General features: G+C 39.4%; 1 protein-coding gene across 1 annotated transcript in view; it reads left to right on the top strand.

Moving 5' to 3' along the window:
* Positions 1-22,513, top strand: part of LRP1 (LDL receptor related protein 1) — a 523,305-nt gene that overhangs the window by 470,494 nt on the left and 30,298 nt on the right. Inside the window, exons 71-83 of the mRNA XM_073613827.1 lie at positions 1,872-1,994; positions 2,420-2,542; positions 3,121-3,258; positions 8,960-9,094; positions 11,594-11,719; positions 13,173-13,438; positions 13,751-13,929; positions 14,128-14,234; positions 16,071-16,187; positions 17,050-17,226; positions 18,834-18,980; positions 19,064-19,237; positions 21,352-21,516. Of these exons, the coding sequence (XP_073469928.1) occupies positions 1,872-1,994; positions 2,420-2,542; positions 3,121-3,258; positions 8,960-9,094; positions 11,594-11,719; positions 13,173-13,438; positions 13,751-13,929; positions 14,128-14,234; positions 16,071-16,187; positions 17,050-17,226; positions 18,834-18,980; positions 19,064-19,237; positions 21,352-21,516 (1,977 nt within the window). The remainder of the gene's footprint in view (positions 1-1,871; positions 1,995-2,419; positions 2,543-3,120; positions 3,259-8,959; positions 9,095-11,593; positions 11,720-13,172; positions 13,439-13,750; positions 13,930-14,127; positions 14,235-16,070; positions 16,188-17,049; positions 17,227-18,833; positions 18,981-19,063; positions 19,238-21,351; positions 21,517-22,513) is intronic.

Genomic DNA, 22,513 nt, shown 5'->3' with positions numbered 1-22,513 from the left:
TTTTTTTTTTTAATTGCGTTTGAAAGACCGCTGCGCAAATACCGTGTGACATAAAATATTGCAACAATCACCATTTTATTCCCTAGGGTCTCTGCTAAAAAAATATATATAATGTTTGGGGGTTCTAAGTGATTTTCTAGCAGAAAATACAGGATTTTTACTTGTAATCAACAAATGTCAGAAAAGATTTAGTCTTTAAATGGTTAAACTGAGAGCTTCTACACACTGAGTTCAGTCTATTGATAAAAGAACCTGAAAGATACAATGTATCTTCTTATCAGACTTGGCAGGCTGCCCAGAGGAGGAGAGAATCCTCTCCACAGATAACTTAAAGGGGTTGTAAAGGTAAAAATTTTTTCACCTTAATGCATTCTATGCATTAAGGTGAAAAAACTTTTGACAGTACCGCCGCCCCCAGCCCCCCCGTTTTACTTACCTGACGCCTCGAATCTTCGCTGCTCGTCCTCGTCATCTTCATTGCAGCTCAGCCTGGTCGCTGATTGGCTGCAGTGGATGGATTGAAAGCAGCGCAGCCATTGGCTCGCGCTGCTGTCAATCACATCCGATGACGCGGCGCGCCGGGGGCGGGGCCGAGTGATACAGCGAGTGGCTATAGCCGCCGGCTGTATCACGGGAGCTCGCCCGCAAGCACTCACCACCATGCGAGGGAGCTCGCATTAAGGTGGTAAATGCTTGCGGGGAGGAGCTGAAACAGCCGCCGAGGGACCCCAGAAGACCAGGTTCGGGGCCACTCTGTGCAGAACGAGCTGCACAGTGAAGGTAAGTATAACATGTTTGTTATTTAAAAAAAAAAAAAAAAAAAATACCTTTACAACCCCTTTAAGGAAACTTGCATTAACTTCTATTACAGAAGTCATTTGCAAGTCACGGCTGAAGTTATAATCGGCCTTTTTTATCAGCACAATCAGCCGATGCCGATTGATATATCGGTCGACCTCTACCCTTGCACCTCTCCTGCAGCTGCTGCACCCCCCTCGTCTCCACCCCGACAGGAGTCGGCAGCAGAGAGGAGGTCAGAACTCCTCCTACAGATCCTGCACCTCTTTGTGTAGCCACAGCAACCCTCTGTCTCCACCTTACATGGTCTCAGCATTCAGCAGACTCTGGGAGCTGACTCCAGCCCTACTATAGACCTCCTCCAGACCCTGCACTTTCTATTTCCCAGCGCCCGCTCCAGCTTCTTCTTGGCAGCAGCGCATGGTAGGGGGGGTGTGCTGTGATGTATTAGAAGGCGAGGGACTCTTGACTCCTGATGTAGGTGGTGCTCTGGACATCTCTTCTTATAGATGCAACTGGCCCTTTGAGCGAGGACATAATGCTTATGCGGCCCACAATAAAATTGAGTTTGACACCCCTGCACTAGAGTTTTCACTGGTTCTTCGTGCTGACCTCCATATCGCACTACTGTCTCCTGCAGTGATGTGAAATTCAACAAGACTAGCCAGGGAGAGAGTGGGGGACCCAGGTGACTGACACTTCTAGAAGTATTGGTTCCCGTGCAGACTCCCGGGTACAATTTCTCAGGACCGAAGCAGCAATGACCTGGGTCACAGGGGAGATAAGTATTTAGGTACATTCTTCTAGATTTTTAGTTATGTGACAGGGTCTCTTTAAGCCAAGTTAGTAGAAATGTCATAGTAAAGTGGGGTGTATTCAGAGCTGGGATGTTGCATGCAGTATTGTTGGAGAAAGAATTTCTCTTCAGAGATAGATCGATAATGAAAATAATAGTTTCATTGTGATTAAGAATAATTGTCATTCCTCACGCACTCATTTGGGTCTAAGTAATGAAAAGGTTGAAGGTTTTACAGCTCGGGTTGTGATACGTATTGTGTTTGCATCTGTTACAGTAGTCCGAACCTGCCCTCTAGATGAGTTTCAATGTAACAACACACTCTGTAAACCATTGGCTTGGAAATGTGATGGAGAAGATGACTGTGGAGACAATTCAGATGAGAGACCAGAGGATTGCTGTGAGTACCGTATTTACCAGTGTTGAACAGTCTGCTGTACCCAGGAATGTGAGAGTACAAATGGAGTATGCCGAAATAGTACAGGTAGTGCTACCAGGCGTCTGCCATTTGTCATACCAGTTGCCTTTAGGTTTGTCCTGTGCCTTTGTGACATGATGGTTAGATGCACAGAATGATGTAGTGTAACCATGCATTAAGCTGCACATACAGATGTACAAAATGTGCAAAAATAAAGTCTGATGGTTGCCTTGACATGCAATGCATGACAATGCAAACACAATGTGCTCTATGGGCTTGATATAATTATTTAAAAAAGAAAATTTAGATTTACTTTTCCCTGATTAGTGATTAGGTTTAAAATATTATTTTCATTATGTCTATTGTTCCTGACAATCTGCTCTGTTTTTTGTTGATGTCTGTACCAGTGAAGTTCCCCTGTCCACCGTACAGACAGTTCCGCTGCAGAAATGACCGCGTGTGTCTGAGCACATCACGTGTCTGTGATGGGACTGATAATTGTGGAGATGGAACAGATGAAGAGAATTGTGGTGAGTGGGAAGTCCTGCTTTCCAGAGACATGTAGGGTTGCCGCAAATCAACCCCATGTAAGCTAAAGGATGTTTGAGTACATTGTTGCCCTTATAAAAGCCTGAAATTGTTTTTTGGTCATAGTACACATTAGACTGTCCATTATTTAATATGATCCAGTTTGACATAATCCCTATTTTTATAGTTAGGCATTAACCCCTAATGAGATGTATGGAGAGCCTCATGGAAAGGAGCGGTGCAGTGCTAAGCAGCATTCCCAAACAGTGCAAAAGTGCAAAATTTTACTTAGTCATTTGCAGCGCATCCTTTCATTATTTTAACCCTTCAGTTTAATTTTAAAGTAGAGTTCCACCAAGAGAGATGAGAAGCCTGCATATGATTCAGTTTGTCAAAATCCAGTTAATACTGAAATGTCTGTTTTTGGTGGAATTATCCTTTAAATGTCACTTGTTATTGCAAACTGTGTATGATATGTACATATCTTATGTTAATAAATCCATGGTAATGTACAGTTGCAGACATTGCATGCCACTAATATTGTATTCTTTTTTTTTTTTTTTTTTTTATTACAATTCAGACTTGCACAAACCAAAGATCTGTGACCCGGACAAACAGGAATTCCAGTGTAAAAACAGCAAATGCATCACATCCGACTTCAGATGTAACTTGTTTGATGATTGTGGAGATGGTTCTGATGAAGAAAACTGTCATCATAGTAAGTGTTCGTCACTTGCATTGACTGGGTGGGGAAATTTTTTTTAATTTGCAGTGAATCTTCGAATAAACATTCGATCCAAATTCTTCCATTCCTGCTGATAGTTGTCACTGATTGTTGCTGTTTTACAGCTGTCCTTAAATTGTAGATGGCGTAATAATCTATAAATTGCAGATTCCATGAATTACACATTCTCTGCAAACAACTGCAATTTTGTAGTGTAGTCTTCTTATTTATTTAAATGTATTTTGTTCCACATCTTCTAAAATATTGTTTTCAGGGTATAGTTTCTGCAGAAAAGTGATAAAAAAGGTCTTGCGAGCCACAGATGGATTAATGCCTCTGGAGTGAGTTCCAAATAGAGATAAGCTGCAAACACTAACCACGTTTCATTTCGTGTGCATACCAAAGTTATATAAATAATTGTGTCTGCGCTGGGAAGTAGATAATATTAAAAAAAAAAAAGTATGTGATAAATAATAAATATCAATAATTCAATAGGAAAACTATAAATGTCAATAATCAAAGAAAATCAAAAATATATACTAAACCATAATATGTGTAATTTGTCTATGATATATGACCAAAGTGCAACATGCAAAAAAAATTATTAATGTAAAATCCAAGTGCTGATTGCATAACAATAGAGTATCCACGTCTAAGTTCAAAAAAGTTCATAAGTAACAAACGTGAAGTGCATAAATATAGTGTCCATAAAAACTGGTATCCATCATGCTCATCCTTAACAGTGTGCAAAATAAAGCATGCTTCAGTGCTCTTCTGTGACCCCCAACCGTGTATGCGCTCACCTCTGAGCGTGTGACACAGTAACTAAACAGTGTCTAACACGCATTGGAGCCACTCCTGGGCTCATACAGGATATGCTGATGCTGATCTCCAACTCGCTAAAATAACATCAGTGATTTCACATATAAGAAAGAAGAAACTGCATAGCGTAATAAAGTCAGGGATTTATTAAATAAACTAAACAATTCCCCTCCTGAGGTTACTCACAATGTACAGGTGCATGAGTGCACCATCCTATCCAGAGTATAATGTGCAGGGAATGCTCGTATGGCGTACGGTGTAGTGTGTTAGTCTCCTCTGCTCCTCCGTGCTGACAGCTCCGACAGTTGGAGATCAGCATCAGCATACCCTGTATGAGCCCAGGAGTGGCTCCAATGTGTGTTAGACACTGTTTAGTTACTGTGTCACACGCTCAGAGGTGAGCGCATACACGGTTGGGGGTCACAGAAGAGCACTGAAGCATGCTTTATTTTGCACACTGTTAAGGATGAGCATGATGGATACCAGTTTTTATGGACACTATATTTATGCACTTTACGCTTGTTACTTATGAACTTTTTTGAACTTAGACGTGGATACTCTATTGTTATGCAATCAGCACTTGGATTTTACATTAATAATTTTTTTTGCATGTTGCACTTTGGTCATATATCATAGACAAATTGCACATATTATTGTTTAGTATATATTTTTGATTTTCTTTGATTATTGACATTTATAGTTTTCTTATTGAATTATTGATATTTATTATTTATCACATACTTTTTTTTTTTATATTATCTACTTCCCAGCGCAGACAAAATTATTTATATAACTATAGTTTCTGCCTCAGTAGGTTTTTGTGTGTGTTTTTGTGATTGTTGTCAGGTTTTTATTTTATTATAATGGCTCTTCACCAAAAAAAAAAAAAAATAAATGATATTTTTATAGAATAGCTATAATATGGGATTATAAGTGACATCTGAAAATTCCTAATTGGGAATATTTTATTAGATTTTATAGACATAAGATGATTGCCAGGTGATCTTGGTGTAGTCTGGCAGATTTTAGCTGAACTGAGCATGATCCCTATGTGTATGGGTACAGGTAGGCCACCACAGGCAATTTTTTTTTTTTTTAACCTCTTCCCACCGGTCATATGTATATGTGGCCTCTTGGTGGGTGGGCTTTAACCCTGAGAGGCCGCATATTTGTGTCCCAAATGTAAACATTTCTACACTGAGAGCATGCACCTTGAGCGCTTCCAGCACAGTTTCCGGTGGGTACCGGAAAGCTCCAGATGCCTACTTACAATCGGCAGCTTCCTGATCATGTGACAGTCAATCAAAAAGGTCAGAAGTTCGGAGTGCCCGCCTCCCAGCATTTAAAACCTCTTAAGGGGTCAGGAGGTGACAGTGGGAAGGGGTTGAAGGATTAGTTCACCAAAAAAAATTGCCTATGCAAGTAAGGAACGTCTGTAGATAAAAACAAACTGTGCAACTTTGACCAAAATTGAATAATGCCCTTGCAATAGGTGAAGATCATTTACGTACCTCATGAAACCTGACTTGCAAAGTCCAGGACATTACTAGGACATTGCTAAGCGAGGCCCAGCTATTATTGTTCATCTTCACCTTCACAAAAGTGAGCTCTTTGATTCAATGCAGCTCACATGCGCTTTCTCTCCCTTGATGCAATAGCTCTAAGCTCAGAGTTTTAGGGCTCACTGCTGTGAGAGGTGAACAGTAACAGCTGGGCCTCCCTTAGTAACGTCCTAGCAATGTCCTGGGAGTGTTTAGGTCCGCCTTCATGAGGCATGTAAATGGCCTACACGTATAGCAAGGGCATTATCCAGTTAGTCAAATCTGCAGTTTGTTTTTATCTACAAATACACCTTATCTGCATTTTTGGTAAAGGTGAACTAACCATTTAAGCAGTCTCAGGTCACATACTAATTGTATGTCCTAACCATTCACTGTTGTTTTTCCCATGCTAAGGTAACACCAGGGAAGTTTTTCTGCTTTCCCCCTTCCTCCCATATAGCTATAAATATGTAGGTCTAGGTAGTCTTAATATGTATTAGTATTAACAGAAGGGCCCTTTGCAAGGAATTTTTTTTTTTTGTCCAATTGTGTCTGCATGTGCAACCATCCTCTGAAGTGTTTTTGAGATATTTCTTAACATTTCAACTAGAGGTCGACCGATATGGGTTTTTCTCTGGCCGATGCCGATGCCGATATTTAGAAATCGCAGTGGCCGATGGCCGATATGTGATGCCGATTTTTTTGGGCCGATATATTAGGCCGATTTTTTTTTTTTTTTTTTCCCCTTCATCTCATAAAATCTAACATTTAGACCCCTTTCACACTGGGGCTTTTTTCAGGCGCTTTTGGGCTAAAAATAGCGCCTGTAAAGTGCCTGTAAAACGGCTCCCCTGCAGTCTCAGTGTGATATCCCGAGAGCTTTCACACTGAGGCGATGCGCTGGCAGGATGTTAAAAAAAAGTCCTGCAAGCAGCATCTTTGGAGCGGTGTATACCACCACTCCTGCCCATTGAAATGAATGCACACCGCTGCCAAAGCGCCTGCAAAGCGTTTCGGCAGCGGCGCTTCAGGCGCGCATTTAACCTCTTCCTCGGCTGCTGCTGGGTGATAAGCTCCCCGCTAGCAGCCGAATAGCGCCGCTAAAATGACGGTAAAGCGCCGCTAAAACTAGCAGCGTTTTACCGTCAACGCATGCCCGCTCCAGTGTGAAAGCAACCTAAAGTGATACAGAAATTTTTTTTACATTTAAACATTTATTAAACAAAACAAACCTCCAATCAGTTCACTTGTATGTAGAATTTAGATTAAAAAAAATATAAAAAAAAAACTATATCTTAAAAATTAATACACAAAAACAGGTAATCAAAACTTTTGGACAAAAAAATGGGCTAACTTTACTGCTTAGTTTTTTTTTTTAATTTATTAGTGTATTTTTTTTTTAAATTGCGTTTGAAAGACCGCTGCGCAAATACCGTGTGACATAAAATATTGCAACAACCGCTATTTTATTCCCTAGGGTCTCTGCTAAAAAAAATATATATAATGTTTGGGGGTTCTAAGTGATTTTCTAGCAGAAAATACAGGATTTTTACTTGTAAGCAACAAGTGTCAGAAAAGATTTAGTCTTTAAATGGTTAAACTGAAAACTTCTCCACGGAGTTCAGTCTATTGATAAAAAAGAACTTGAAGAGATACAAATGTATCTTCTTATCAGACTTGGCAGGCTGCCCAGAGAAGGAGAGAAGATAACTTTCAGGCAACTTGCATTGACTTGTATTACAGAAGTCATTTGCAAGTCACGGCTGAAGTTATAATCGGCCTTTTTTATCAGCACAATCGGCCGATGCCGATTAAGTAAAAAACGCCAAATATCGGCCGATATATCGGCCGGCCGATATATCGGTCGACCTCTAATTTCAACCTTGGTGTTAGATAAGATCATCAAACCCTGGTGGAATGTAGACTCCAGAACACAGGACAACCTTTGTGTCATGTTTAGTCCCACATATAGGTGGTTGTCGTTTCACAGCAACCATGAGAGAGAACACAGGTTGTCCTAAGCCAAAGGAGAGAGCTTACCTACTCTTAAAGGTGGGTAGGTCATATTATTTATGTACTGTATGTATTCAGGAGATAGTTCAAAAGTAAACATTCCTGAAAAGATCTTACAGTGCAATCTACATACATGCATACAATAATAGACACACAACCTTAAAACATCACTACATTACAGTGTGTATTTTTCCAAACCTAAAACATGGCATTTGTTTGGCTGCAAGTTCACCAATACTGACCACTTTTATAGTGTTTAGTTCAAACTGTACACTTTTTTTTTTTTTTTTTTTACTATAAGCACACAACTTTCTTGCAAGACTGCAATGTCTGACAGTTTCAATACGATCTGTTATTTGGGAACTGTCTGCGCTGTCTATAGAATCAGTTTGTCAGCCAAAATGGATCTGCTTCTGGGTCATATCAGCTACAACATATGTCCATCCTGGAAATCACTTCTTCATTCGCAAGTGCTAGGCAAACCTAATTCTGTGTGAGCAGTGTGCCTAGAGCCCTCTATGGCAATAAGCATTTAACAAACGTTATATATCAATATACAAAGATCAGACAAGTTCCACTCTGGAGTAATGACCATGACAAACAAACAATCCTGAGTTTTTGCCGACAGTACCAACTTTTCAAGGACCCCTAATTTTATTAATTTATACCATGTTTGAGGTATTAAAACGTATCCTTTGGTTGTGGGACTTTGTACATCGTAGCAGCACACCTTTACACTCAAAGTGCTTATTCTCTCAGTTTTCCTAGAGGCAGTGGAGGATATATAACTTTATCTTGAGGCATACTATAGCAGACAGTATATAAATATTTTTATTCCTGCACTATAAGGCTGACCACACACGCTATACCACGCAGATGGCAAAATCTCTCCCTGTGGCTGTTTCATGTAGAACTCACCAGCAAAGGCTATGAGAATACCCAAACAGCAACTGCATCTGTTTGGATGTAGCCGCTGTTCAGCCTACAATTTTCCACCTGACTCTTGATTTTGCAAAACATCAAACAATGGACAAGTGGGAGGGGGCAACAGGGGCATCCACCAAGCAAATTTCAGCTGCTTTATTAGGAGCCAGCCTAAATTCAAGCAGTGTATGGCTTTACCCTGTTTGCCATTTCTGTCTTACTCTCAGATGTTCACTTTTATAATGAGTTCAGACAAACTGACACCTGTTGTATAAAGAAATGATTGTGCTGCGTACTTAATAACTTTTACTCATAATACTATACTTGGAAGCTCTACATTATGAGAAGGAAATTGATCAGTTGCCATGCAACATTTATGATCTTTAATCTTGCAGATACTAAACATTATGGCTGTCATGCCAATAGCACCCTTTGTGGAGAAGAGATGAATTGTATCCAGACCTCAACCAGTGTTTACTGCAGATGTAATGAAGGTTTCCAGAAGATTCCAGGAGAGAATGGTTGCAGAGGTAATGCCTATATTTAGTCAGTTGTACTATGATGAAGGTCTATTTTTACTTTGTATAAAAGGCCAAACACATAGGCTACTTTCACATTGGGGCGGGGGGCGCTTTACCGCTGTTATAGCAGCGCTTTTCGGCTGCTAGCAGGGCGCTTTTAACCCCCGTTAGTGGCCTGAATAAAGGGTTAAAAGCGTCCGCAAAGCGCTGCTGCCGAATCGCTTTGCAGGCACTTCGGCAGCAGTGCCCATTGATTTCAATGGCAGGGGGCAGTGGAGGAGCGGTGTATACACTCCACCGCTCGAAAGATGCTGCTTGCAGGACTTTATGTAATGTCCTGCAAGCGCACCGCCCCAGTGTAAAAGCACTCGGCTGCAGGGGTGGCGTTTTTCAGGTGCTTTACAGGTGCTCCTATTAGCCCTAAAGCTCCTGAAAAAGGCCCCAGTGTGAAAGGGGTCTAAAATCTTATATAAGCTGTGCAAGTTAACATAACTTCAAAGCCATTTTCACTATTTTTAAAACTACATCAGAACTTTCATTAACAAAATACATGGCAATCCTGCCATGAAGGTCCTTGCTCAGACACCTGTGGATATACTTATTCTTTGTGAAAAGGCACCATTAGAAAGACACACCTAAGGTGGTGCAAAGTATATCCCTATTTCTTTGTTACGTAGTTAGTCTGGTTGAAAAAAGCAACAAATACATCTAGTTCAATCAATAAAGCGAAACAAAATATCATACAATCCTATATACACAATCCTATACACACAGTTGATCCAGAGGAAAGCAAAAAACCCCAGCAAAGCATGAACCAATTTGCTCCAGTGGGGTAGGAGAATTTCTTCCTGATCCCCCGAGAGGCAATCGGTTATTCCCTGGATTAACTTTACTTATAAATGTCAGTACCCAGTTATATTATGTACATTTAGGAAAGAATCCAGGCCTTTTTAAAAGCAATTTACTGAGCTGGTCAGAACCAGGTCTTTTCCTATTTAGAGATTAAATCTCTTTTCCTCCAGATGTAAAGAGTGCTCCGTTGTCCTCTGAGATGACCTTAAAGTGAATAACTCTACACCAAGTTCACTATATAGACCACTTGTGTATTTATACATGTTGATCATATCCCCCCTTAATGTCCTCTTCTCAAGAGAGAATAAATTCAGTTCCTCTAATCTTTCCTCATAGCTGAGCTCCTCCATGCCTCTTATCACTTTGGTTGCCCTTCACTGCATTTTCTCCAGTTCCCTGATATCCTTTTTGTGAACTGGTGCCCAAAACTGAACTGCATATTCCATATGAGGTCCATACCTCTCTTAATACAAGAAAGGGCTTTGCTCGCTTTGGAAACCACAGCTTGGCATTGCATGCTATTATTAAGCTTATGATCTACCAGAACCCCCAGATCCTTCTACACTACTAATTTCTCCAGTTGTACCCCTAGTATGTATGATACATGCATATTCTTAGCCCCCAAGTGCCTAACTTTACATTTATCAACATTAAGCCTCATTTGCCACATGGTTGCCCAATTAAACAGTGCATTGAGGTCGGCTTGTAAGTTGGAGACATCCTGTAAGGATGTTATTCCACTGCATAGCTTGGTGTCTGCAAAGACTGATATGGTACTTTTTATCCCAGACCCTATATCATTTATAAATATAACAAAAAGTACTACTGATATAACCTTAGACCATTCAGAGTATGAATTATTAATCACTACTCTCTGTAAATTATAGAAAACTGGCTAAACTACCGTATTCAAACTGATTTTCCCAAGCCTGTAGACTTTGCACTGTGTGGGGAACTGTGTCAAACGCTTTTGCAAAATCCAAGTATACTACATCAATACCCACTCCTTTGTCTAAGGTTTTACTTACCTCCTCATAAAAAGAAATCAGATTTGTCTGACAGCTTCTGTCTTTCATGAATCCATGCTGTCTGTTGATTAATTTTATTTTTTTCCAGCGAGAACTCCTCTGTGATTTGTAAGCTCTAACGAGCAGGGCCCTCTGATTCCTCCTGTATTGAATTGTATTGTAACTACTGTCTGCCCTAACATTGTAAAGTGCTGCACAAACTGCTGGAGCTATATAAATCCTGTATAATAATAATATGTGGTCTTTTATTAAACTCTCCAGTATCTTCCCAACTATAGAAGTTAAACCAACATATCTACAGTTACTTTGTAAACAAATTCCATGAACACACTGGAGAAAATTCCAAGGATTGTCCAGCTAGCCAAATTTGTTGTATGTCCACAATAACTGTTCTACATTACGCTGATGCAAAAGACAAATATGAATAAAATTAACAAGATACAAGAACCACATGAAAAAGCTCCTCCTGACTTCTGTAGATTTTGTATATTCTTTTTTATTCCGTTAACACGCATGTAGACAATATTTATAGCTTTAGGATTTTTTTCCTTGGTTACATTCAGGGAACCAGTGTTTAAATTGCTCACCTTTAATCTCCATGCCATCATTATTCTCCTCTTTCTTATAGATCTCAATGAGTGTCTGGCATTTGGCACATGCACTCAGATCTGCAACAACACCAAAGGCTCCTACATGTGCACCTGTGCAAAGAACTTCATCAAGCATAATCATACTTGCAAGACAGATGGTACAGGTGTGAGAAACTTCTACTCTTCTACATGTGACGCAAAGGGTTATATATTTTGAGTACTAATTATTGAAGTGTATGTCTAGCCAAAACTTTTTGTGTTTAATTTTGGGTTAGGAAAGGTTAGACTTTTTTTTCAGGTTTTTATTGCTGTGTCCCCACTAGAAAGCTTCACCCTCTCCATTTGTCCTTGTGACCATTGGCCAAACGATAAGAAGCTATTAAACTTGATATCCATGAGAATTTCCCTAAAATTTGGACCCTGTGGATGGCTTATTCCCAACCCAGTACCAGAGCCATACAAGTATAAAGATAGGCAATTTGTCATGCCACCCCCCCGGGGATGGGGGATTCAACTCCTTCCCTTCTTCTTTTCTCCCCCCCACCTTCTTTTCTCCCCCCCCCCTTCCTTCTCTCCACCTTTTGTTCCCCTTTCTCCATTACTGTCCCTCCTACCCTTTCTTTCATAACTTTAACTCCCCTAGCTTGTTACTTTTTTTACTACCCCCACACAAAACCTCTCAAATTCTTTCTGAACTTCCACTTTGTATGCTCCTCTTTGCATACTGTACACTCTCATGCTTGATAACATACAGGATTTATGCACCCTTAAAAGAGTCTCAACACTATCTCCATTACAATATAGCTCACCGGGCCTATGTATGTGTCAGCTTATTGGGGTGGGGGGTGTTGGGGCTGTTAACTTTACCCCTTATACCCCATAACCCGTTGGTTTGTGTGATGTAAAGGTGGATGGGGTACCCTCCATCCCCTCACCAGGGGCAGAGACGGCTGCATGCTCCTCCGCAAATGTAGTGCTGTGAAAATCTATTTCTTCTATATGCCCTTCACTCTATCATGTTTCACATTCAGGCATCCTTGAACAATTATTCTTTAAATGCACTTTTACCAGCAGTGTCTGTACCACATTTGTATAACCTTTTCATAATTGGCCCTGATTTATGCAATTTGTTCTTTGTATCTCGTATGTTGACCTTTTGGAAAGCAATTTTAAATGATAAGAAAAACCAAGAAAGAAAGCATAATTTCCTGTAATTGCTGCAGCGGACACTCAGGCCTGGAACTCTGCTACGAAAATCTTACTAGTGTGAAAGAGATGCAAATAACTGTTGCTGGGTTTTTACTCTGACTTTACTAACAAAGGTAGCACATGCCCAGAGAAATGCTCACTCCTTGCAAGATAACATCTGCTCTTGCAAATTTTTCAACACTTTGTAAATCATCTCTGTGTAATAGCAAGCACCAAAAACACCTCTTAGGGACGCCCTGCATGGCCCGATTATCACAATTTCAAAACTGGACCATTGCTTACATATTACCTTTTATGTATGGCACCCTAGTGTGCATTTAATTAATGTCTGTGCCACAGAGTAATGGTTTTTAACTCTTGCTGTCCTGGTTAACTGCTGGTATATGTTTGTTCCTTTGTTGTTCACAGGGGATAATCAAGTGTTGTACATTGCTGATGATAATGAGATCAGAAGCCTCTATCCATTCAATCCCAACTCTGCATATGAGCAAGCATTTAGAGGTGATGAGAATGTGCGCATTGATGCTATGGATGTCTATGTGAAGGAGAACAAAATCTACTGGAGTAACTGGCATACTGGGAAGATCTCTTTCCGAGTACTGCCTACATCCACCTCCTCCACTACATCTAACCGTAACAAGAGACAGATCGATGAGGGAGTAACTGACCTGAATGTAAGTGGAAATCACACTGTTTGAAGACTTGTATGACAACTTATTAGATATATCTGAAGACACTTTGGATCTGTATAGCTTGGATGAATGGTGAAAGGTCTTCAGCATTACTGAACATGTTTGGTGGAATGTGACAAACTACTACTAACTGAACCATACAACCACATAGGTGCTCTCTTGGTGCTTCTTTTGGAATGGTCATTGGAATGGCAACAGTCATATAATATATTGTAGCAGGAACATCACACATCTCTGCACAATGTCAATTGTAATGAAGTATATTTATATATATCTGCTATTCATTTTGTACAGATACCTGGCTTGAAGATGCCCAGAGGCATAGCTGTTGACTGGGTGGCTGGAAATATTTATTGGACTGATTCTGGCCGTGATGTCATTGAAGTGGCACAGATGAAGGGAGAACATAGAAAGACTTTGATCTCTGGCATGATTGACGAACCACATGCCATAGTTGTGGATCCCTTAAGAGGGTATGAAATAGTTTACATTTAATAGTCATTCCTCTAGTGCCGTTGGCCACAAACGCACTCACACTAAATTTCAAATTTCTTAGTCTTCTGTTTTACAATGTGATTCTCTATTTTGAATTTTGTATTTGAACAGCTAACATATTTGTCTAATACAAACCTGCATTAAAGCAAAGTTTTTCTAATTTTTTTTCTGTATAGGACTATGTATTGGTCTGACTGGGGTAACCACCCAAAGATTGAAAAGGCAGCCATGGATGGAACCATGAGAGAGACTGTTGTAGAGAACAACATCCAGTGGCCCACAGGTATATATAATAGTGTTCTCCTCAGTAGTACCCTAAGATAACTGATAGGTCCTGTTTAAATGACCTGTTCTCCTACCTCATATCTGTAGTTTACTTATACCGTGTTTTTGCTCACTCAAGAGCAATTTGTTGCTTGATAATAGCATCAAGATATAATGTTATCACTTTATTATCCTTGTTTTGGGACGAATATCTGTGATATAGACCTTACTATTATAAAACTTATTTGCAGTATGTGATCTGATTGTAAAAATTATTTAAAACATTTATTGGATCATAAAATGTGAAAAATAAATGACCTGTTCACAGATAGAATACTTTAACGGCTACTGTTAAGTATAAAATAAGTGCTACACTTAAAAAAGTTAAAATTAAAATAATTTTATCAAAACATAATTACACCATGTGCAAAAAAATTATCGAAAAGCTCAAATCATTTGACCGTCCACTGTCCAATGCGAAAAGAATAATGACAAGTTTGCAGAATATCTTCCCACAGTGGTAATTAAAGTGCAGCTCTTTACATTTATGGCTACCACATTGCCATATTCCTCCACCACAGGTTTATTAAGACATGCTTACCAGAGCCATTTGACCCTCAAATTAATAGAAGTCAGCATACATCTATATATAAGGGATCCTCTGAAAATTTAGCTTTCTGCGTATACAGGTCTCTACTGGTTCCCTACAAAGCTCCAAAAGATTCACAAAAACAAAGCCAAGGAAGACATATAGGGGGTTAATTACGAAAGGCAAATCTGCTTTGCACTACAAGTGCACTTGGAAGTGCAGTCGATTTAGATCCGAGGGGGACATGCAAGCAAGATAAAAAACAGTATTTTAGCTTGCACATGATTGGAGCTTCCCCTCATTTTAGATCTACCTCTCAGATTTACAGCAACTGCACTTCCAAGTGAACTTTCAGTGCACTTGTAGTGCAAAGTGGCTTTGCCTTTCGTAAATAACCCCCATAGTGTAACTATATGAGTAGACAATGTATTAAAACAGCTGAAATACAAGTGTGTGTGTGTATATATAAACAATGCTTGTACAAATATAGACCGGTCCTGGGAATCGAACGGGCCGCTTCTGTACTAGGAAATGTGAGAGCCGTTGGCGGAGCTGATGTTAATGACGCATATCCTAGTCTCAAAGCAGACCGTTCAATTTCTGGGACCAGCTTATGTTTGTACAAGCAAAGCGCAATTTCTTCTCTAACCTGACTGTTGTTAGATACTCTTATGCCAGGCAATATTCTGGAAACCCTATACTAGTAATCTAATGTGTGGGTGAAGTACAGGGTGAAGAATATTCCCTGCAGTATGCCATAAGAATAGTAGACATCACTAATGATTAGTAGGAAGCAAAGCATTTCTGCAGAAGTCTCATAAAATCTTACAGCTGTAAGCCTGAAGTTTAATTCAATAAAAATAATAGCATGAAGTGAATGTTTATTTTTACTGTCAAGAAAGGTGTAGTATAAGAAAGGAGAGGCAAAGCCACATGTTGAATTCCCTGGGTGCTGATCAACATACTGTAAAATATCTACTCCTTAATAGTTTTAAACCTCTGTGCTTATAAATGCTAATTGTGTTTGGGAATGACAAAAATAAACAGCTTACACTAAAGTCAGTGCTAGTTTTACACAGGATGATCAGTTCTCTAATTTGTGTTTTTATCCAGCTGAGGATATATTCAGCATTGTGTTTATCTTGTTTTTGGGTTTCTTTTGTCTAAACCATTAGGCGAGTTGTCGTTAACATTCAGTAAGTTATGAACCCTTTATATGAGGCAGACAGTCTTATGATTTAACCTATATTGATTGCTCTTTCACAGGCTTAGCAGTGGATTACTATAACGAGCGCCTTTACTGGGCTGATGCCAAGTTATCCATCATCAGCAGTATTCGTCTTAACGGGACAGATCCAGTTGTGGTGATCAGTAGCAAGAATGGTAATAAATATATGTTTGCTGTATAGAATTGATATATCGGAGTGACCCAACAATAACTGCTCAGCCCTTCCAAGAATAGAACTTGTCTTTCTGCCTGATTTCAACATGCCATTATGCAGCTGCTTATATGTGTTCTGGAAGAAAGCGGGTATAGATAATGTGTCCAATTAAGAAGCAGGCCAGAGCAGCTCCCTTAGCTCAGGATATGTGTCAAATGTCAGAACTATGATAGCGTGTGTGGATGGGCAGTGTGGTGTGTATTCAGCTTGTGTTTAAGGTCAGTTTAAGATTCTTTTAATTTCCTACACAGGTGCTTCTGACCTGCATTTTTTAAATAATATTTTTATTACAGTATAATAGATATACAGACAGATGTTCAAGAGAGTTTAAAAAGTAGACCTGTAATAAAAGTGGTTTGCTGTCTTACGCCAGCTTCTTCTACCCAACTTCTTTCGGTTGCTGGACTGCGGCTATCTTTATTGGCCTTGTGTGGAATAACATTAGTTATCTGTCACACAGGAACTGTGCTCGAATCTAAATTGAGCTGTGCTTGCATATGTGCTTGCATATTCTCCTCTCCAAAGTATGTAATGGAATCGTGGTGGGACATCACAGATTCCATAAATTAAGCATTGTTTGTGGGGTAAATTGTGCGATATTCCGTGGTAGTTAAAGGGTTGAAAGCACAGTGATATATAAATGATCCACACTGCATTTTTTTTTTCTTTTTTGATGGGGTTAGATGTAGCTGATATCTCACTGTTGTTCAGGTCAAATATGCATTTTTTACAAACACCTAGGTTTTTATTTTACAAACCAATCAACAATTACTATTTTGTTTTGTTCTTTCTGCCACTCCCAGGCCTCACCCATCCGTTCAGCATTGATATCTTTGAAGATTACATCTATGGAGTAACATATGTTAACAACCTTATCTTTAAAGTGCATAAGTTTGGACATGGCCCTGTTACCAATCTTACATGGGGAATAAACCATGTAACTGATGTTGTTCTTCATCACCAGTACAAGCAGCCTGAAGGTAAATCCATGAATGAGATAACATAATAGCTCTGTTTTATTGCATGCAAAATTGGCTCAGTTCTGGAGCACAGAATGTGACAAAGACAGGTAAGGCAAGCCATAGATGATTAGATTTTGTTTCCTTCCACCAAGGGTAGAAGGAAAGAAAATCACTCAATTCCCCCACCAACACACTCCCTGCCTGCAGCACTATTGTGGTCTGCTGGCAGGGAACTTTCCCAGCTATAGCTGCCAGCAGTAGTTGCATGTAAAAAAAAAAAAATCTGACAGGCTGGCTCTACCTAAGTTGATCAACAGATCAACTTGTGTACAACCAGCCTGCCCATAGATGGATCAAATCTTGGCCAGTCCCTGCGGAAGCAGCTGAGATTTGATTCATCTATGGCCGGCTTAAAGTGTTACTAAACTCACAACAGTAAAATCGGCGTGTATATGCAGTAAAGCATGCTTGTTATACTCATTGTGAAACCTAAGGGGTTAATCCTCTGTATTGTGTAAAAAGGCTGTTTGATCCTGTCTTCTCTGATTTTCCCCCTCTTCCACTGTCCCCAAACCATCTCCTGATAGAACGAAGGCTAGGGGACAAGCTGCACATGCTCAGTTTGGTGTGTATTGCTAGAAAGCTTTTTTTTTTTTCTTGGGAGAGTGCATGTGATCAGCAGGGGTCCTGTAGCCTTATAGGACAGTCAGAGCAGAATGCAAACTCCTCCTGCAAGCTTTAACCAGACACTGATAGAGACCACAAGACTGCTCTAACTGTTGATGAAAAAAGGTATTTGGCACTTTATATGTACTAAAACTATTGCATTTCCATGTTCTGCGTACTGTGGGAGACCAGATATAGTGAATGCAGGGTCCTGGGTTTAGTAAAACTTTAGGATTTAAACTAAATGTAAGAAATAGTACACTGCTTACATAATGTATAGGGAATGAATTTGGCAACCTTTGGTAATATTGTTCTATCCTTGCTCCTGACCTGAACCTTCCGATTGTGTGGGTGATGGTACTTAAAGCCCAGTTGTAATTTTCTAAAACTCACAACATTTATGCTCCCTGCTGATTGCAGAGCTCTAGCTCTGACCCAGCAGAATGCATTTTGTACCACTGCAAAGAGTTTTACTTTTCAAGCTTTCCATCGGTGGCACTCACAGCTGTGGTTGTCCCAGGACATAAGCAAGTAACTACTAAGGTTCATCTGCAACCCATTCAAGCTTTTCAGGGCTTAGCAAGAAATAATGTTTTTTGTAAACGTTAGAGGCAAGGTTATTTTCACACCATAAGTCAGATCTTCTGACTCATGTATCTGTTTTCAGAGACGGAGGCTCTGTGATGCAGCAATTCTTTTCTTATCGTTTAACCTTGTCACGGTGAATTGAAACATTTGTGCTTTTGTATCCCAATAATTGTGTCCTATAGAGCTCATGGATTTGAGAAGGGGCAGCTCTACACCTTACTCAGCTGTGTTCTTATGTTTCTTTTGTTCTGGAAAATCAAACAAGTATCAGTTCTGCCAACTGTGTAGAAACTTTAAACCTATTCATCATAAAGAATAGTTCTTTCTCACAGAATCTGTGTCTCATTAATCATCGGTTATATTTGTTGTAGCTTTAGTGACCAATCCATGTGACCGCAAGAAGTGTGAGTGGCTGTGTTTACTTAGCCCCAGTGGACCAGTGTGCACATGTCCTAATGGAAGGCGACTAGACAATGGAACATGTATCCTTATCCCATCCCCTACCCAGTCACCTGATGGTAAGAGGCACAGTCTTGTATTTATTTTCTCCTTTATGAATTAATATCTTCTGAAATTAATATATACATCTGTCTTTTTTTAGAACCCATACCTGAATCTTGTCCCTTAGAGTGTCTTAATGGAGGACAGTGTTTCTTTAATGCAAGAAAACAAGCCAAATGCCGCTGCTCACCCAGCTACAGTGGAGAAAGGTGTGAAAAAGATCAATGCAAGGATTACTGTAAAAACGGAGGAAACTGTGCACCATCACGCACAGGTAATGAATTTGGAGAAGACTAATAGATAATACAACCCCAATTCCAAAAAAGTTGTGACCCTGTGTGAAATCTACACAAAAACAGAATTCAACGATTTGCAAATCTCATAAACCCCTATTTAAATCACAATGGAAAATAGAAAACATCAAAGGTTTAACCTGAGAACATGTACCATTTTAAGAAAAAAATAGGGTATTTTGAAATTGATGGCAGCAACACATCTAAAAAAAATTGTGACAGTGCAACAAAAAGCTGTCAAAGTAAGTGGTACTAACAAAGAAGAGCTGGAAGAATAATTTGCAACTAATTAGGCTGATTGGCAACAGGTCAATAACTTGATTAGGTCTACGAGAGTCAGAATGTCTCAGAAGCAAAGATGTGCAGAGGTTCACTAATCTGTGAAAAGCTGCATCAAAAAAATGTCAAACAATTTCAGAATAATGTTCCTCAACATAAAATTGCAAAGACTTTAAATATTTTAAATATATCATCATCTCCAGTATATAATCTCATCAAAATATTCTGAGAATCTGGATAAATCTCTGTGCGCAAGGGACAAAGCAGTAATGCAATATTGGATGCCCATGATCATCAGGCCCTCAGACAGCACTGAATTAAAAACGGGCATGATTCTGTGATGGACATCACTGCATGGGCTCAGGACTACTTCTAAAAATCACTGTCTGTGAACACAGTTCACCATGCCATCAAAAAAAATGCAGTGTAAAGCCCTTAAAGCAAAGAAGAAGCCATATCTGACCATGATCCAGAAACGGCAGCAACTTCTCCATTGGAGTGCATTAGTGCGTATGAAATGGGCAGCTTGCACATCTGGAAAGTAACAAACAATGCAGAAAGATATATCCAGGTATTAGAGCAGCATATGCTCCCATATTTCAGCAGAACAATTCTAAACTGCACATTGTATCTATGGCAACAGCATGGCTCCATAGTAGAAGAGTCTGGGTGTTAAACTGGCCTGCCTGCCGTCCAGACCTTTCACTGATTGAAAATATTTGGCGCATATTGAAACGAAAAATATGCCAAAGAAAGACCCAGGACCATTGAGCAGTCAGAACTCTATATCAGGCAAGAGTAGGACAACATTCCTCTCCCAAAACTTCAACAACTAGTCTCCTCAGTTCTCAGATGTTTACAGAGTGTTGCTAAAAAAAAAGGGGATGCTACATCGTGGTAAACACAGCACGTCTCAAATTTTTTGAGATGTGTTGTTGCCACCAATTTCAAAATGACCTTTACTTTTATCTTTTTTTTTTTTTTTTTTTTTTACAATGGTACATTTTTTCAGTTTATACATATATGTTTTCTATTTTCTACTGTACATAGAATAAGGGCTTATGAGATTTGAAAATCATGGCATTCTGTTTTTATGTAGATTTTACAGTGTCAATGTTAGAGTGCTAGAGAATTTCAGCAAAAATGTTGGTTTCTTCAGACAGGAAGTGAGGGTAAATCTTTAACAACAATGCACACAGAAATATTAATATTAATGCAATCATTGGTGATTTGGATTCGATATTAAATTTCATTCAGGAATTTTAAAATAATGTCCAGGCAAAACTTTGTTTAGTTTTAGAGAGAGTGGGGAGGGCTTAGGACCATGTGTGGCTTTTTCCTGCAATATAGGGTTCCATTAGAGAGATTCTCTCATTTAACTGGGACAATAGTTTTACTATAAAGGAAGTGAGGAAAAAATCTGCAAGTTACTCAGGCATTTTCAATATAGAAGAAACAATTAGACATAATTAAAATGGAATCAAAACAGAAAAAAACTACAGTTGTCTCAAAGAAAGCAGTTGGGTAATTTTGATCCCATCTTTTCATGGACCAATAAAGCCACCATTTTATGTCTTTAATTGCTCTATGGCTTTGACAATAATATGAAATCAAAAATTTGCTTGCTTGAAGAAACTACCACATGCATGGCCAACTTAAGAGAGAGAGGACCAAAAAGTCACTGTCAGCACAGCATATGTAGCTAATGAATAAATATAACTAGCCTTACTTACAGATATGATTACAACCATAAGGATTTATAATAGTTTTTGAACAGCATTTAGATTTCAAATTTTCTCTTCTCTTTTTTATTTAGGCTTACCAACATGCCGCTGCTCAACTGGGTTTACTGGTCCTACATGTGAGCAGCAAGTGTGCACACCAAACTATTGTCAAAACAATGCCACTTGTTCTGTGAACCTGGGCAACCAACCCAACTGTCGCTGCCTCGCTGACTACATTGGGGACAAATGTCAATACCGTAAGAATTTTATACATTATATGACCATGTCTACAGCTTCTATAAAACAGAAATAGTGGGGTTTTTTTGTAAAAAAAAAAAAAAAGAAAAATACTGCTCTCCAGCTAATTAGGTCAAATAATATTTTCCAGTGGAGATGTAAGGGTTAATCATTCCTGTGTACAGAACTCCAGAGCCACGTAAGATTTCATCAGCCTAGCAGAAGCTGATGAAGTGTACATTGCCCACCAGATATACCTATTGCTGGCTTTGGATATCTCGTCCATTAGAAAGATGTATTATTCGTTTGTATTCTTTCCCCACATAGTAGGGCAAAACTGCATGTCTTTATGTTTGCTGAAAGACGCAGTAGATGCACCAGTGGTGCAAGCTTGACTGTCAAAATATAAATGTAGAAAAAAAAATGGTGGGAGTGTGGCCACAATGGTAATCAGAAAGGATATGTGGATATACAGATCTGCTTCTGCTGCGGTTTCCTTCTGTACAACTCTGTTACATTACTCTGCTGTCTATTAATGGGTTCAAACGCTGCCACCTACTCTTGGAAATTCTTCCGTTAATTCTTAAGGGGAAAAAACTGCATATCTTAATCATACAATACAGTACACAGGCAAAATAATCCTAACGCTTGGGTTACTGGCTTGTACATTCAGGTCACTAGACTCTGGCAAAGCTTTCAAGGACACACCCCCTGGTCACCTCCCCACTAACTCAGTCAATAACAAATAGAGAGGACAATCTATGACGATTGTATCACTCTTGTATCAAGCTACTTCACTGCTGTTCCACTCTCCGGTCAGGGTCAACACATTCTTTACAAAACATAAGGTTGACAGAAAATTCCCCTTGCACAGTATAAAAAAAAAAAACACCTTTTTATTAGAAAGATTAAATCCTACTTACAAAGCTCAAAGCCGCTAGTCCTGCAAGCATTTAAAAGTATACACATACAGCATATACTCCTGTTGGAGGTCGGCACCCAAAATAGATAGATTAT

This window comes from Aquarana catesbeiana, linkage group LG02 (assembly GCF_042186555.1).
Source record: "Aquarana catesbeiana isolate 2022-GZ linkage group LG02, ASM4218655v1, whole genome shotgun sequence".
Classification (NCBI taxonomy): domain Eukaryota; kingdom Metazoa; phylum Chordata; class Amphibia; order Anura; family Ranidae; genus Aquarana; species Aquarana catesbeiana.
Note: the sequence above shows the minus strand (reverse complement) of the source record. Positions and strands in the feature narration are given on the sequence as shown.